At 36.7% G+C, this 15,000-nt stretch overlaps 2 protein-coding genes across 9 annotated transcripts in view; one reads left to right on the top strand and one right to left on the bottom strand.

The window, feature by feature from the left end:
* The first annotated feature begins 972 nt into the window (after positions 1–972).
* The window catches only part of LOC138033041 (uncharacterized), a 27,854-nt gene continuing 13,826 nt past the window's right edge, over positions 973–15,000 (top strand). For 2 of the 8 annotated variants that reach the window (XR_011128549.1, XM_068880780.1), the window contains exons 1-2: positions 973–1,142; positions 5,837–5,891. The gene's annotated coding sequence lies outside the window, so the exon portion shown is untranslated. The other 6 variants (XR_011128551.1, XM_068880781.1, XR_011128547.1 and 3 more) reach the window with 5 other exon arrangements.
* On the bottom strand, positions 6,821–14,678 carry LOC138033042 (uncharacterized). Its single transcript, XM_068880784.1, has 7 exons — positions 14,144–14,678; positions 13,250–13,495; positions 12,029–12,144; positions 10,485–10,603; positions 9,656–9,920; positions 8,444–8,647; positions 6,821–8,011 (listed from the first exon to the last, which is right to left on the bottom strand). Exons 1-7 carry the CDS (start codon positions 14,238–14,240, stop codon positions 7,718–7,720), a joined length of 1,341 nt encoding a protein of 446 aa, XP_068736885.1. The 5' UTR covers positions 14,241–14,678; the 3' UTR covers positions 6,821–7,717.

Consider the following 15,000-nt stretch of genomic DNA (forward strand, 5'->3'; position numbering starts at 1 on the left):
GCTCATTAAACATGCAAAATGTGTGACGTTTTGTTGCCGTCGCGTCGTAGATCTTAAAAGGGAGTTTAAGGTTATTCCCTTGAAATTGTTCTACTATCAAACTTTTTTGGAAACTTGGCATAATTAACATTCAGGATATGAACATTAAAAAAATGCAATAAAAAAATGGGGTCACCGTGCTTGTTTACGCGTTAGCAGGCTCGTAAAATGGGGTATTTTTACTGCTTTCGCGTTAAAAATTCGAACCATCTTCATACAGAATTAAGTCTTGGTTACTTCAAAGACACAAAATTTTATTTCGAAAATAGAGCTTCTTTTATTTAAATAAGCAGTAATGATTCATTTACGCCGACTTTGATATCCTGGTTGTGGGAATAGTGCACTTTTTGGGACAGTTCCGTGGTGAGCTTGAAGTCCTCGCCTTGGGTAAAATACACCCAGTAAGAAACTGTTTTCCAAAAAAAATTCATGTTCTACTATCAAACTTATTTTCTTCTTCAAATATGTTCTTTATTAAACTGTTCTTAGCAAAACCTGAAAAAAAAATCGGGGGTCGCCGTGCTCGTTTGAGAGAAAAGGAGCATTTATTTCGCTATCGGGTTTAATTTGAGCGAAATCTCTTACGTTTTGTATGCGCACGTGCTCATGTGCGCGCGCTAATGACGCGAAAATCGTGCGCAGTAGGGATGCGCAATGCAATACTAAGGAATTACCTTAAGCTACGGCTACGAACGGCTACGGCAACGCCACAAAGCAAGAATATGATTGGTTAAAGGAAAAAAAATCGTATGCACGTGCAGCACGAATTTCTTGCATTTCTCTGCCGTACTTCACAAAACAACAACGCGAACTCACCAAATTTTAGGTTTTGCTGACAACGTGAGCATATAACCACGAAACAGTCATGGTGTGTTTTGTCTTTAAAACCATTCGTACCCATCAAGTTACAGGATAGTTCGCCCGTGTCAAGGTGAACAAGACGGAATAATCGAGAAATACTTGCGATATATAGCGCTAAGTTATATTTTGGGCTGCCGTTTTCGTTGCCGTCGTCTTTGCTTTAACTCCCTATCTCCCTATTGTACGCCGTGAAGGAGAGGGAATAATCATGAAAGTTATACAACAGAGCAGAGTTATTGTCGGTGAGTTTTCAACGCTCTTCTACATACTCTTTACTTGTTGATTAAGAGTTGGGCGATTAAGATCTTTGTGTTGAATTCGCACATGTCTTGTCAAACGTTATAACACTTGAAAACAAAAAACAACTAACAAAAACAAAAACCCGATGTCTTGCCATCATTTTGACAAAGAATGTATCCCTTGTTTCGCGAGTCGTTAGTAAACACGCTAGGTAACCGAAAAACCTTTTGCTAAACTGTGATCAATAGACCAATTCGGCTAACTCAATGTTGTACCCAATTCAAATCTCTCGGGGTTAAGATTCTTTGTGTGTTGAATTTGCATGACAATGAAGCATTCACATTTAAATGATATGGAAATACTTGGAACAAAACGCTTTATTCCCAAAAGATTTGAATTGGGTACAACATTGAGTTAGCCGAATTGGTCTATTTACACTGAAAGGTCAATCTTATATAATTATTTCATGGCTTGAAACATTTTCCTATGAAGGTACAATGGAATACGCCTAGAATTACGACTCAGAACAAAACAAAACAGCATAAAGGAGAATTCAACCATTTAATTTGTATCTGCTGACATCAGTTACTAGTTTTGCTCAAGCTGGATATACACAAAGTGATAAAAGCGGAAACCCTGTGCTTCAAAACTTCATAGTTGTCACGCTTGCAAAACTATTTTAGATAAAAACTTCAAACAAAGTTATTTGAACAAGTCTTGCGGAAGTTAATTATACCTTGGAAATTCGACGTTGTTCAGGCTTAGAAAACATCAGTAATAACATTTTATGATAACGTTGATATACATATGTGGACCTTTTTGTTGTCGTGTGCTTGAAAATTTTTGCAACCACTACTTGAATTTTTTTGCCTTATAAATTGCAAGAAGCCAGAAAAACAGTGATACATTTAATTCCGAATTCGAAACAGCATAAAGGAAAATTCAACCATTTAATTTGTATCTGCTGACATCAGTTACTAGTTTTGCTCAAGCTGGATATACACAAAGTGATAAAAGCGGAAACCCTGTGCTTCAAAACTTCATAGTTGTCACGCTTGCAAAACTATTTTAGATAAAAACTTCAAACAAAGTTATTTGAACAAGTCTTGCGGAAGTTAATTATACCTTGGAAATTCGACGTTGTTCAGGCTTAGAAAACGTCAGTAATAGCATTTTCTGATAACGTTGACATACATATGTGGACCTCTTTGTTGTCGTGTGCTTGAAAATTTTTGCAACCACTACTTGAATTTTTTTGCCTTACAAATTGCAAGAAGCCAGAAAACAGTGATACATTTCATTCCGAATTCGAAAAACGTTTTGGAAACAGTAATACACAACTATCATTGCACAACTTTTGAAGGATTGAAGTTTTTGGTTCAGAACGCGGCCAAGAATCCCCTACTCTCTGAACAAACTAAGCTGTTTTTTTTCTAATCATTACAGCGATTTTCAGGTTAGCCATAGTATGCTGCAATTTGTAAGACTCAAGATACCAAACACATCTAACACGAATATTGGTCAAAATGCCAAAAGCATCATTTAAAGGGGCTATGTCACGCATTTTTAGACCATTTCACGACACATCAGATGTTCATAACATAACATAAAACATCGCAATAACCACTTACAACTGAAGAACAAAAAAACAAGATTGCACTTCGGTATTCTCCAAAAAAATCGGGCCAACTTTTTCCTAGTTTCACATGATTCGTCTGGATCATAGTTGTTTTAGCTGAAAATAATCTTGCTTGTCGAATCACCCCAATTCTGGTGATTTTTCGAATTACCGTAAAGTACGTTCACATAGCCCCTTTAATACGAACATTGCTATCTTCCCGTTACACTTTTCAAAATCGCCGACCGCCCTGCGTTAGTTTAACCACAGGGAGCATACACTAGTGACGGAATTAAACAAAACAATACTGCACATGCAAGCAGAGCGTTCTGTGCGAGCTAATGACGTGAGATTTTATGCTACCTTGCCACATATAAAATTTGCCACGGGATGCAACTCTGTCACAAATGCAGGAATAATGACAGGCTAAAATTTATATTGTAAGCTTAAAGGCCCACCCCACCTTCAACTGACAGGCTATTGGACCGCTTGTTTTTGTATTGAAAAGTTCCCATTTCTTGTCGCGGTTTTGGCGGGATTTCCAAATATGAAAACGCAACGGAACGTGGACCTTTAATATTTTACTTAGTGGAAACAAAGACTTTCTTGAAAGGAGGATTCTTGTATTAGACAGCCACAAAGGTTACTAGGTTATCTGCTGCCTCGTGTATTACCATTAAACAACCAGAGATAGAAAGGTCTGCTTGCGTGTGCAGTAATATTTTATTTCATTCCGTCATTTGTGTATGCTTCCTGCGTCAAATGTAGAAAAATGTGTCCGTTGTATTCCTTCGTTCACTTGTTTGTTCTCCTTCTCTTCCCTGAAATTGAAAGAAATATTACAACAGATTGTTTTAGTTATCATGGCTTGGTTTTTGATTAACGTTAATCCAAAAATAACTAGTACTATAGGAAGTTGTGCATTTTGTTTCACAAGACTGGTGCCAACGGCGCCTAAAACTTGGCAATTATGATTTAACCAAACTAGAAGTGCTCATACCTGAATTTGGACCAGGTCAGTGAAACTAGATCATCCTCATGTACGAGACGATTATTTAACTGATCAGATTAAACCACAAACCATCCAACTTACCTGAGACAGTCCCTGGGTGCAAATTGTCATAAAGATTGGCAACTTTACTTCTTCCTCCTATAAAAGAAAACAATAAAATGGGAATAATGATTACAGTAGGCCAAACTTTCACGGTTTGCAAGAACTTCGTTTAAGTCTATGTTTTCCATTACTGCCATTTCTGTCCGACTAGCTAGTTGCGTGATAGTACTAAAACAATTAGACCCTTCGCCTCAAGGGCCACGGGTCAATAGCCTATTCGGCTTCGCCTCGTGGGCTATTGACCCGTAGCCCTTGCGGGCTACGGATCTAATTGTTATTATTATTATTATTATTATTATTATTATTATTATTAATATTATTATTATTATTACAGTAGACTAGCTGAGCTATTGTCTATTTAAGTGCCCATGAAGTAAAAAATATCTTTTGCTTATTTTAAAGACGTTCGAAAATGATAAAAAACAGTGTTCAGGTATATTCTTGCTTTCCTAAATTATGAACACAAGTTGGAAGGTTGATAAAGATGTTGTCGTTCTTTATAATGAAAAGGGACACTTGCTTTTATCAAAGTTAAATCTGCAAACCTGATATGCGTTAAGGTTATCATGGATCATTAATTAAAATTTACCATAAAATGATAAAATTATCTATTGTTTTTATTGCCAACCATACCTTTTCGATTTGACTTATTATCTTGTTGCCCTGCTGTGCTGTTGTTTTGTATTTGCACACTTGAAATTTTGGCTTCAGCTTCTACATACAATCAAACAATTGAAAATCAAATAAATTTTGTCTTCCATTGGATGTACGAATGTCACAGACAGCGAAGGCTGTTTCCACAGTGATGGGTGACGAACTAACACTATCAAAACCCAAAAATTTGCATTTAATAATTATCAGTAACTGCTGTGCAAAAAGTGAACCACATGCTGGATATGGCAGACCTACCTATAACTTCAAAGAATCAAAATAATACTTGAAGTCCATCCAAGGTAAATAGACAAAATGCTATGAACGAAGTGCCTCAACAAGATAATTAACCTTTCAACAACAAGCAGTTCAACTGGGGAAATTCTTACCTGCCTTTTCTGCTCCTCGTTGAAGTATCTCCTCATCTAGTGCCTTTAAAAAATATAATAAGAATAAAATGAACAATAACTCGATGATGAAACTCTGAGTGATCAGTGAATTAATGACAAGTTGTACATGTAGTGTTTAGAACTCATAAGTACATGTAAGGGTTAAAAACGTGAGATCCAACATGGCAAGTCAGTTGACTTCTTGATGCAGCATTTCCAGTACAAGGCTTGCAATACACAAAGCTTTTATTTTGTTTTGTTATTTACTGGAAAATTAATAGGAATATTGAAATTAAGTTTTACTGGTACTTTGTTTCTTGTCAGATTTTGAATGCTTTTGAATCTTAGGGGATATTGTAAGAAAATAATCTAACTGAAGTTGCCTTACCGTTCATCATCAAAACTAAACCAGTCCCTTCCTTCAAAATGAATGAATAAGTAATACAATAACATTGAAACAGAAATTACAATGTTAATATTGCTTTTCAAAAGAAATGAAATATGGGACATTAAAAATTACCATTTTCTCTTCATCGCTATTAACATCATCAATGGCACCTGCATAAACAAAGCAAACAAGTAATAAGTATTAAAATCACGAGACATAAACAAGGCCATTACTTTCCAATTCTGGGCAAAAGTGAACAATCCACAATGCGCCTGTTTTTTTAGCAGTCACATATTTACTTGCATATATTTTACATTTTGACAAGTTTTTGATGTTAGGTATTTTAATTTAGGGGGTTCAATCGAACCCCTCGAACCCCCTATATCTGTATCATCTCAACCCCTCGTAACTTTTTTAAATCAAGAGGCTGTCACTTCTTGATAATGACAAGGATTATCAAAATTAAATGGTAATTCCAGTTACTATAAGGCAGTGATTTAACACACTGACACAAAAAAGTCCATATTATTTCACAGGCAAAAGGCACACCTTGGGTAACTTCTGTCACTTCAAGCTCAGGATCATTAGCAGGTACATCATTGTCCCCTGGAACTAAAAACAAGAGATTGTTTCTTTCCATTTACTTGATAGCAAATATTATTACCAAAAGCTCCACAAAGTAGAGATAATAAAATTCTCACAACCATTTTCTCATATTGTGACTTCACTGCACACTAGTCGATACATTTGGCGGAGTTTCAGTGACTGCAATTCCCTTGCCAGTTTTTTAAATTGACTTGTTTTTGTTTAGTTATATATAATATTATATAACTTGGAATTGCACTTTGGGCTGATTGTTACTCTTTAATTTAGTAACCAAAACTTTAAAGGTCAATATAATAAAAGGAAGGAGCACGAGAATGAGAGTCAAAGGCCAGAATGTAGTCACTATAGGTGATGTCCGCCTTTATTGCAGAATCTGTGAAGGGAAGAATTTAAAGTGGCAAGTACATGAAAAAAGAGAGAGAAAAAAGATAGATACTCGAGCACATACCTTAAAAATAAAAATAGCCCCTTTTACAATTCAGAGACATATAGAGTAGTCAGTATTCATTTAGTAGGAAAAGATGTACTATAATTGTGAAATCACTCTGTTGGTACACTAAGTATAACATTACATAATGAAGCACACTGTTGTGAAAATTAATATATTACACAATACCATAGAGAGAATGTAAGAGTCAATGCTTACTGCTAATTGCTGTTGCTGGCAGTGGCTGTGCTTCATCCGCTTCCTCCTTGAAAGTGAGGTATGGTAAAACGATTATTTTCTATAACATCTACTATTGTACACAATTAATCAAATGCATACATATTCACAGATACATCAACCTTTACCCTGTGGGGTAAGAACCCACTCACTCTTCAAAAAGAGGGTGGTTCCGGGAAATACTGATGTAGCGCCTGGCTTACAGTATGCCACCGGAAAAAAAAGATAGCACTTTGTCAGAGTGCTCTGTCAGAGGTAACTCTACCTTTATCAACATCTTCTAAAAAGCAAACTTTTTTGAATACTTTGGAAGACAGTACATAATTCAGGATTGACTTGTTATGTTGATAACAAACCCAGTATGCACCATTTTGATTGATAAGCCGACAAAGCTACCCTTTAATGAGCTACACTTTATTTGGTCACCTTGACATTCTTATCAATTTTTAATGTGTTGTTTTAAACAACGCAATAATACAATACTCATGCTACACCATTATCCCCTGATCAGTTCTTTTGCACAACAAGTAGACCTAACAAACTGATGATAAACATGACAGTAAATAATGACTACATACCAGCAATTGCAAATTCCTGGAACATCCAGCAGGCACATTCTTACGAATGAGAAATGCTTCAAAAAGAGGAATATCATCAAATTATTTTACGATACATGTTGCATTGTGCCTGATGAGGAGTTCAACCGCCAACACACCTAAGTTGGCTTACATTAATATTAATTTGCTGACATTTAATGAGGTTTATGATTAGCATTTACAGGATTAAAATTGTCACTTTAATGAAGGGACTTTGAAACAGTTTTAAGCAGAGCTTGACAGTTTTTAAAGTCTGAGTTTTAATAGGTGTGTAACCCATTGACTCCTGTGAGTGAGACTTGACAGATTTTACTCTCTGACTGTTTAAGACCAGATGATTTTACTGGTCAATGGGTTTTAAAACCAGTACTATACTCTCACCATACAAACAGCTACTGTTAACAAACCACCCAAAAAAATCACCAATACCAGTATTATACAGACTGATGTCAAAAGGTGTCATTAGCTTTTTCCCATGGAAACCCACTGTGAACGCAATATGCACGCCTACTTATACACCCAGTATAAAAATAGGTGATCATCCAATCCAGTTAAACATTTGCTTCATCAGAGATGATGACAAGTTTACCTTCATCCATGCTCTTTAACAACTTTTCTGGAAGCTGTACCCGTTGAATATGAAGGCAACCGGATACCTGACCAGTTCCAGGGAAGGTAAGCCTTCCAGCACAACCTCTCTTTGTGGTGGTGATGAATCTTTTCAAAGCTTGCTCTCTTTCTGGCTTTTTGATAAAATTCAGAGCTTCACTCACTTTAAAACCAAAAACGTCTCCACATTTGCACTTTGACTTCATTGAAGTCTTAGCAAGGAAAAAGCTTTTTGCCTAAATGGAAGGCCAAATAAGATTATCACTATAAGCTAAACAGGGTCATAGACAAGACAATATTAAGAACATTGCAGAATTGATAGTTTGCATCTGACGTCACAGCGGCACTGTTGGTGTACAGAACAATGCAGTAAAGTGTCTTTTGGGAATTTGATTCTATTGCCATGCAAAGATTGCGGAGCCATTTCCTTTTCATTTGTACACCAACATGGCCGTCTCATCACGTGGATGCAAACCAAGAATACAAGATGAATCTATTGTAAGTTGTGTAATGGCCTGACTACATTTGAATACCGGCAACATAAAAATTCTCCAGTTTTTCAATACATTGGAATTGAATAACATTGATTGCATACACACTGAATAAAATGGCCTTGTCATGAAGCCTAATAGACTAATTGCACCGGCACATCCTAAAAGTACATGTACCTCCTGTGGCCGACTTGAACACTCCTGAACCACTGTCGTCATGAGGGATATATATTCCTCCTCTTCTTGATCACTGTAAAGACTAGAATTTGCTATGGTATCTTCTCCATCCTGCAGTAGTTGACTCACAACAGGCAAAATGTGCTGAATAAAATAATCCTTTACTGTTTCGAAGTGTTCTAAAAGAGACAACTTCTCCAGGATCTGAAAAAGATTTGAAATCATAATGTTTGAAACAAAGAATAGAAGCTAACTGTAGTATGTGACTCAACAAAGGAGGATCTTGCACCCTCCTTTCAAAGTGCCTCGATCCAAATTCAGTGTTTGCCCAGTTTCACAGAGTGCACACAGAACAAGCTCCACAACAAAAAACAAAAATGGGCCCATTTCCATCAGTAGGGCTAACGCTCACATGGTTCATACGGGATAGAAATCTAGCACTTCACATTACCCTCTTTTCAGTTAACTCTGTTCATGAACAACATTTGGAGAATTTAGTTATACCAGTGACATATTCAGCATTTCCAGTTTTTCCACATATTTGTCCGATATTTTTGCCAGAACAAGCAACAATAAAAATATAAACATACAAATGTACTTCATTGACCAGTCCTCTAAGGGGACTTCCAGTGCCAATGCAATAAATAATTGAAACAAACATTTAACATGTCACCAGTGGAATATTTACAAGTGCAGCTATAAAGTTGAAACAGAGCTTTCCTAGAACAACTCCAGCTCGAGGTTAAAGTGGGACTTACACCTGGGATCATCAGATTTCAACTTCAGCGCTTTAACCATTTTTGGCCACTGCACTGCATCCAAGAGTTACCGACAGACGAGGTAATTATGCAACGTACCCCAACAGGTATGTGTACATTTCGGTGAAGGCATGTTACTTTTACTACTGGCCTCTATAATCTAGATAGCTTTGTCAAGTACTTATACATGTAGACTATGTCTTGTAAACTCCAAAAGGTTCTAATAGCCCACTTTTGCTATCTACAGTACATGTATCAATATTCAGACATGACTGGGAGGCTTTATGGTTAAATTCTACAGGTGAGTTTGGTATTGTAACAGTTTTTCTTTGTTTCAAAAGTCTCAAGGGGGATTTATACACAAAACAATATTATAATTTAACCAAAAGCCTTGTAGTCATGTCTGCATATTGATGTGAGGAACATGGCCTACAGCAGAGGTCTCCTTTCATACCTTCCCAGTTGAAAAAAGAAGGAGAGCATAGTTCAGCTGAGTCCTCATGTCAAGTTGGCTCCTCTCAAGCAAAGGGTTGATTTCGTGAAAAAGAACATCCTCCCTCATGCTTTTGAAATCTTCTTCAAGTTCAAGGAGCGTTCCCACACTGAGAATGGCTTTTCTTAGGGCAGGTTGCAAGGAAGCCCTCAACTGCAAGCTTCCTTGCAAAGTCTGGAATTGACTAATCCTTTGAAAAGGAATTGTTGCAATCCTTGAAAAAACCCTGGAAAGTAAAATTTATGTGAGTTTGGTGTTTTCATCTTAAAATAGGTACGTTTTCTGGTGCACTCCCCGGCAAATTAAGAATCATTCCATAAGCCTCACAGTGTTGGGAGATGGGATGGTAATTATTATTTTAAAAAAAATTAATAGCCACCAAGGCCTATAACCAATCCCACATCCAACAAGCACAAAATGGAATAATACATTACATGTATTGTTTTATTATAAATGAAATTTCATTCATTTTCTGTGGTAAAGGGCATACAGTTTACGAGCTGATAACCAAGATTGAGTGAAACAGTCAGAATACTATTAATGCAATGCCTGAGAATTCTTAGACTACACAATAGTACATGTATATATGTTATCAACACAAGACAAATCAAATGTCCAAAGTGTTGTCTTGCAAACATGTTTATACCTTGTATAGTATGCTTACTAGCTAGGAGTGCGATCTTATGCAAAGTGTAGAGGCAGCTTAATACATCCATGATCTATCTCAGTTTGAAAACTCAATAAACGAAAGATGTGAAGAGGCCACTGATTACGGTTATCATAACTTTACCGTGATATTTTTTCTTTGTTCACTCTTTTCTTTCTGTATAAACAATGAGGATTCATTGTCATCAAAGGCGTGGACCTTGGTTGGCTTGCCTTCTCCTGTCTTGCTGTTTGCTTTTGAGACTGTAACAGTCACATTATGAAAGACAGAAGGACATGAAATTGATGGACTCTTAAGATCTTTTCTTTTATTAATTGAAAATTCATGGAATAGTGTCCACTGATTTAATTACATCAGTTAAGTACTAAGTTTTTCAAGTTGATCAAGAAATGCAAGAGTAAACTAATGCACAAATTATGACAAATTATGCTACAGGTAGGAGAGGGTAGACTCTCAGTAGGTGTCGACCAAATTCTAAAGTTACATAATTTAAGGGTCATTTGGAAAATATTGCAGCCTTAGCTGTCAACATTTAATGTTGACAGTAATGTTGACAGTAATGTTGACAATTAATGTTTAATAATCTTCAAATTCCATGACTTTTTCCATGACCTTCTCAATCTTTCCATCACCTTACGTTTAGCTGTCTTGTAAGAAAAGTTTCCAAACTATTATATTTTAGGATATTTTCTGAAATAATTCAGTTCAAATTAAATAAACTAACAACCTCTATCCGCCAAACTTCCGATTATTTGATTGAAACTCATTTTAATTTAATTTCGTTTTATACTTGCTTTGATGACTGCAATAATTAATCTGCCATTTACATTATTTTCCATGACTTTCCATGACCGACCCAAAAATTCCATGAATTTCCAGGCATGGAAAATGAAATTCGTAAAATCCACAACCCGTATGAACCTTGAACTATTATTAACAGCAGCCATTGTGGCAGGAGGGGGAAGGTGGGGAGGGTTGGGCTTTTCTCGTGTTAACACAGAAGTTATGCAAGTCCCGGGGGAGCGATGTTCATCGTCTCGCTGAGGGGGCAAATTTTGGATTAATTTTTGGTCTCACTTATGGTGTTCTGGGCAAAACGCAATCATACACTGTATATAGCCGTGAAGGTCTCCTTTAGGCTAGCACGAAGAAATACATGTATATAAGTGTATATTTACACTTTCGTATTTCTTTGCATAGGTGAAAGTATTAGATGATAACGTCTTGGCCATCATTAAAAGTCACTGCATTTTTTTCAACTCTGTTTTAATATGGTCTGCTTTAGGGGTCAAAAAAAGCCTGGGCCACACTCAGATTGGTCTTCTTCGGGCTTTGAAAATTACGACAAGAGCGCTCTCCTTTTTCTATGGGAATCTACCCACCCCCCACCCCCCCAGATGCAAGTATAAGTTAAAAGAGCCAAATCTCTCCTTTACATAACGTATATCTGCAGTGATCTTTTTTCTTGCCAATGTTTTGTTTAACAAAAAAGCAGACTGTATATACTGCATCATAAAACATTGAAAATTTACTTGCACAATATACAGAAAGAAGAACTAATCAATAAACAAGTTTAAACTGAACTTAAAAGTTTATGGGGAAGAGAAAAAAAATACAGATCTTGTAACTTTTAACTTGACAATGACTTACGGTACGTCACTTTTTACCTGGTTGAAAGCTTGGACTACAAGGGACTCCAAGGTATCAAAATCGGAAACATCATCCCACCAAAATGGGAGTGCCCTCGAACAAGCCAACTTTAGTAGTCCAGCTTGAGTACATTCTGTGGAAAAAAGGAAATTAAAGCAACACAAAGGAATCCTGTGGTTAGTTCAGGGATAAAATGCAAACTTGAATATGGCGGTACTATGTATTACTATTTGTGATTCATGAGCTTCAGTTAATTTGCCATTCCATGGCACTCACAGCTCCTTAACTCATTGACCACTGAGAGTTAAACTAGATAGAATTTATTCTGTCTTAGACTAATGCCAGACAATTTTATTCATCAATGGGGAGCACACTAGGGCATTTGAGGTGTGAATGCACTGGGCCGGTTAAGAAGTACATGTTTCAAGACTTTGTGGCTGATCATTGTTACAGTAGAGGGATGACTGTAATTGGCTCCTTTTTACATGACATCTTGCGCAGTTTGGACAAAAGAAATGGAAGCCCTCGTTATTTCATTCCTTTAAACTTTTTCTTTTCTTAAACTTTCATTCCTTTAATTTTCTTGTAGAAAATTTGACCTTAGAACTATTGATGACTGACAAAATGCTGGCTTAAAAGGCACCTACAGTGTATCATACATTGCTGTAGTAAAGGAAAGAAATAGTTATGCGTCATCTTTTTCGTCATCTCTGTATTCCTGGCCAACACTTTTACTTAACTCACGGGAATGTGAAGTATTTGGAATGGTGGGTTAGCAGCATCCTAGGTCACGGGTAACAAAAGAAGCATAGGAGCCACTAGTAGCCTTGGATTTCCAATTGTAAGTAACCGTAGCCTAAGGATAATCTTCACCGTGATTGTGTTATCGCAAATAATTATTATAAATTACATGACACATAACTTATTTCTTGCATCAGCAATATACATGTACAGTGAATGAAATCACATATACACTAAAGAAGTTCATTGCAAGTAAGCGTAATCAATCCCATGTATGAAAATTAATGCATAAAACCAAAAATGCACAGAAGTCACTTGCCAAAAAGTTTGGTGTGCACATTAGCTATAGTAACCTGTGGGATTAAGGATCAACATTTCAAGGTGTCAGTTGTTTCCAAGTACAACTTTAAGTGTGATTTAAATTAGGATATAATTACCACCAATTCACAGCAACATTGATACAAAGTACCGGTAGATGACACTGAAATGATAATAACCTCCAATGCTCTTATCTTCCCCAATGACAGACATTGCGATTTGAACTGCAAGGGATTTCCCTGAGACAGGAAGACCATAAGCCATGACCAATGGCACTCCATCGTACAATTCGGACAGTATTTGGTAGTGCAGGACCAGGCCCAATCCTCCGATAACCAACAGTGCCGGAGCAAAGTTGTCTCCCATGTGTTTGCTTTGTATTGTGATTATGTTTTTCAGGCTTGTGCCATAATCTAGATCTTCCTCTGGAAACAAACCATTGGGAAGAGTTACAATAATTATTATTTGTACAAATTAAAGCTCACAGTAGCCCCATACACTGCACATTATAGAAATATGCTGGCCTCATTGATACACTTATGTACAGTGTATCAGTCAAATTGAAGCCTCAACATGCCCCCCCCCCCCCCCCCCCCTTCCTTTTCCAGGAATACCCAGAGAATTTGATAACCTTAGTCTTCCCAGGGCAGGGCATTTGATAACCACTCATAGGGGATGGGGAATCTGATCCATAGTCTTGATCTCATGTCACGTTTCCACGTGGGTTGATAGATCAAACGTTGATGAATTCAAAGGAGAAGATTGTGAATTCGTGGCGGTTTGGTTAAGAACCATTTTATATTATGTTTGAATATATTAATTTGTTAAATTGTATTTACAATTTTCATAAAAAATAATTCAATATAATGCCAATGTCGCCTGGCCGACCCCGTACATTAATTTGCGACGATTGACAGGGCTCGACACTAATGGTAGCCACCTAACCACAGGCTGGTGATTCAAATTTCAGTTTAGGTTATTAGATTTTGAGCTTCCACTAGCCATTGGGGCTAGTAAATATTGTGAAGCGGTTGCCTGGGATAATGGCATAATTGGTGTTTGGAATTGCAAACCTTTAACATTGATGAAAGGCAATGGGGTCAATTCCGAACCCAAGACAGCATATGGTGAATGCCCTGACGACAATCTTCTGGACACTCCTCCAACCATTTGAACATGGAAGTTGGATCCAATGACCCAGGTTGGAGGGACACTTCTCTCCTGAAGACCAATGCACTGTAAGTAAAGAAAATGATAACATAATTATTATTATTATTATTATTATTATTAATTTTTATTATTAAGAGAGAGAAGTGAAATAACTAGCACACAGCTGTTGCTTTACAGTAACTTCAGAGCATTCTATTCGAAAAAATCTCTGGAAAATTTGATGACATCACAAACTGTACACTAAAATAAATCACAAAATTGAGAATATCTCCAAACATTTTGGATGGGTGTTGTTTAAACTTGGCAGCTGTAATGCCGATAATTTATGTCAAGTAAGGCACAAAATGATACTATGCTGCTGCCATGGCAACCATTTTGCTGCTGGAAAAAGACTGGAAACGAGAGTGTTGCCATGGTAACATCTTAATGGGTGTCACTTTGTGCCTTATCTGATAAACATTACTGGTGCCAAGTTTGAACACCACCCAGCGAATAGCTTTGGCGATATTATCAAGTCGGGAATTTATATCAGGCATGTACACAGTTTATGATGTCATCAATTTTTGAACAATAACTTAAATATCTCCGAAAGGAGAGAAGAAAACACCAGTCTTCATCATTTTTAAATGTGTTAAGCAAAAGTTATGTTTTACTTCATAGGCACTTTAAATGGTGTAATTTTTAAGGTAATTCCACATCGATAAATAAGCTCTACAACCCAAAGCAAGAAGAAGAATCTGACGTATGCGCAAATAATATT

This window comes from Montipora capricornis, chromosome 14 (genome assembly GCF_036669925.1).
Source record: "Montipora capricornis isolate CH-2021 chromosome 14, ASM3666992v2, whole genome shotgun sequence".
Classification (NCBI taxonomy): Eukaryota; Metazoa; Cnidaria; class Anthozoa; order Scleractinia; family Acroporidae; genus Montipora; species Montipora capricornis.

Bases quoted from the DNA above. Each gene is read 5' to 3' on its own strand.
- LOC138033042 (XM_068880784.1), bottom strand. From the start codon at position 14,240: ATGGTTGGAGGAGTGTCCAGAAGATTGTCGTCAGGGCATTCACCATAT. The intron at 9,921-10,484 runs GTAAAGTTATGA...TTTACTTTCCAG, and splicing joins AACAAAGAAAAAATATCACG to GGTTTTTTCAAGGATTGCAA. The intron at 8,648-9,655 runs GTATGAAAGGAG...AATCTTTTTCAG, and splicing joins TTCTTTTTTCAACTGGGAAG to ATCCTGGAGAAGTTGTCTCT.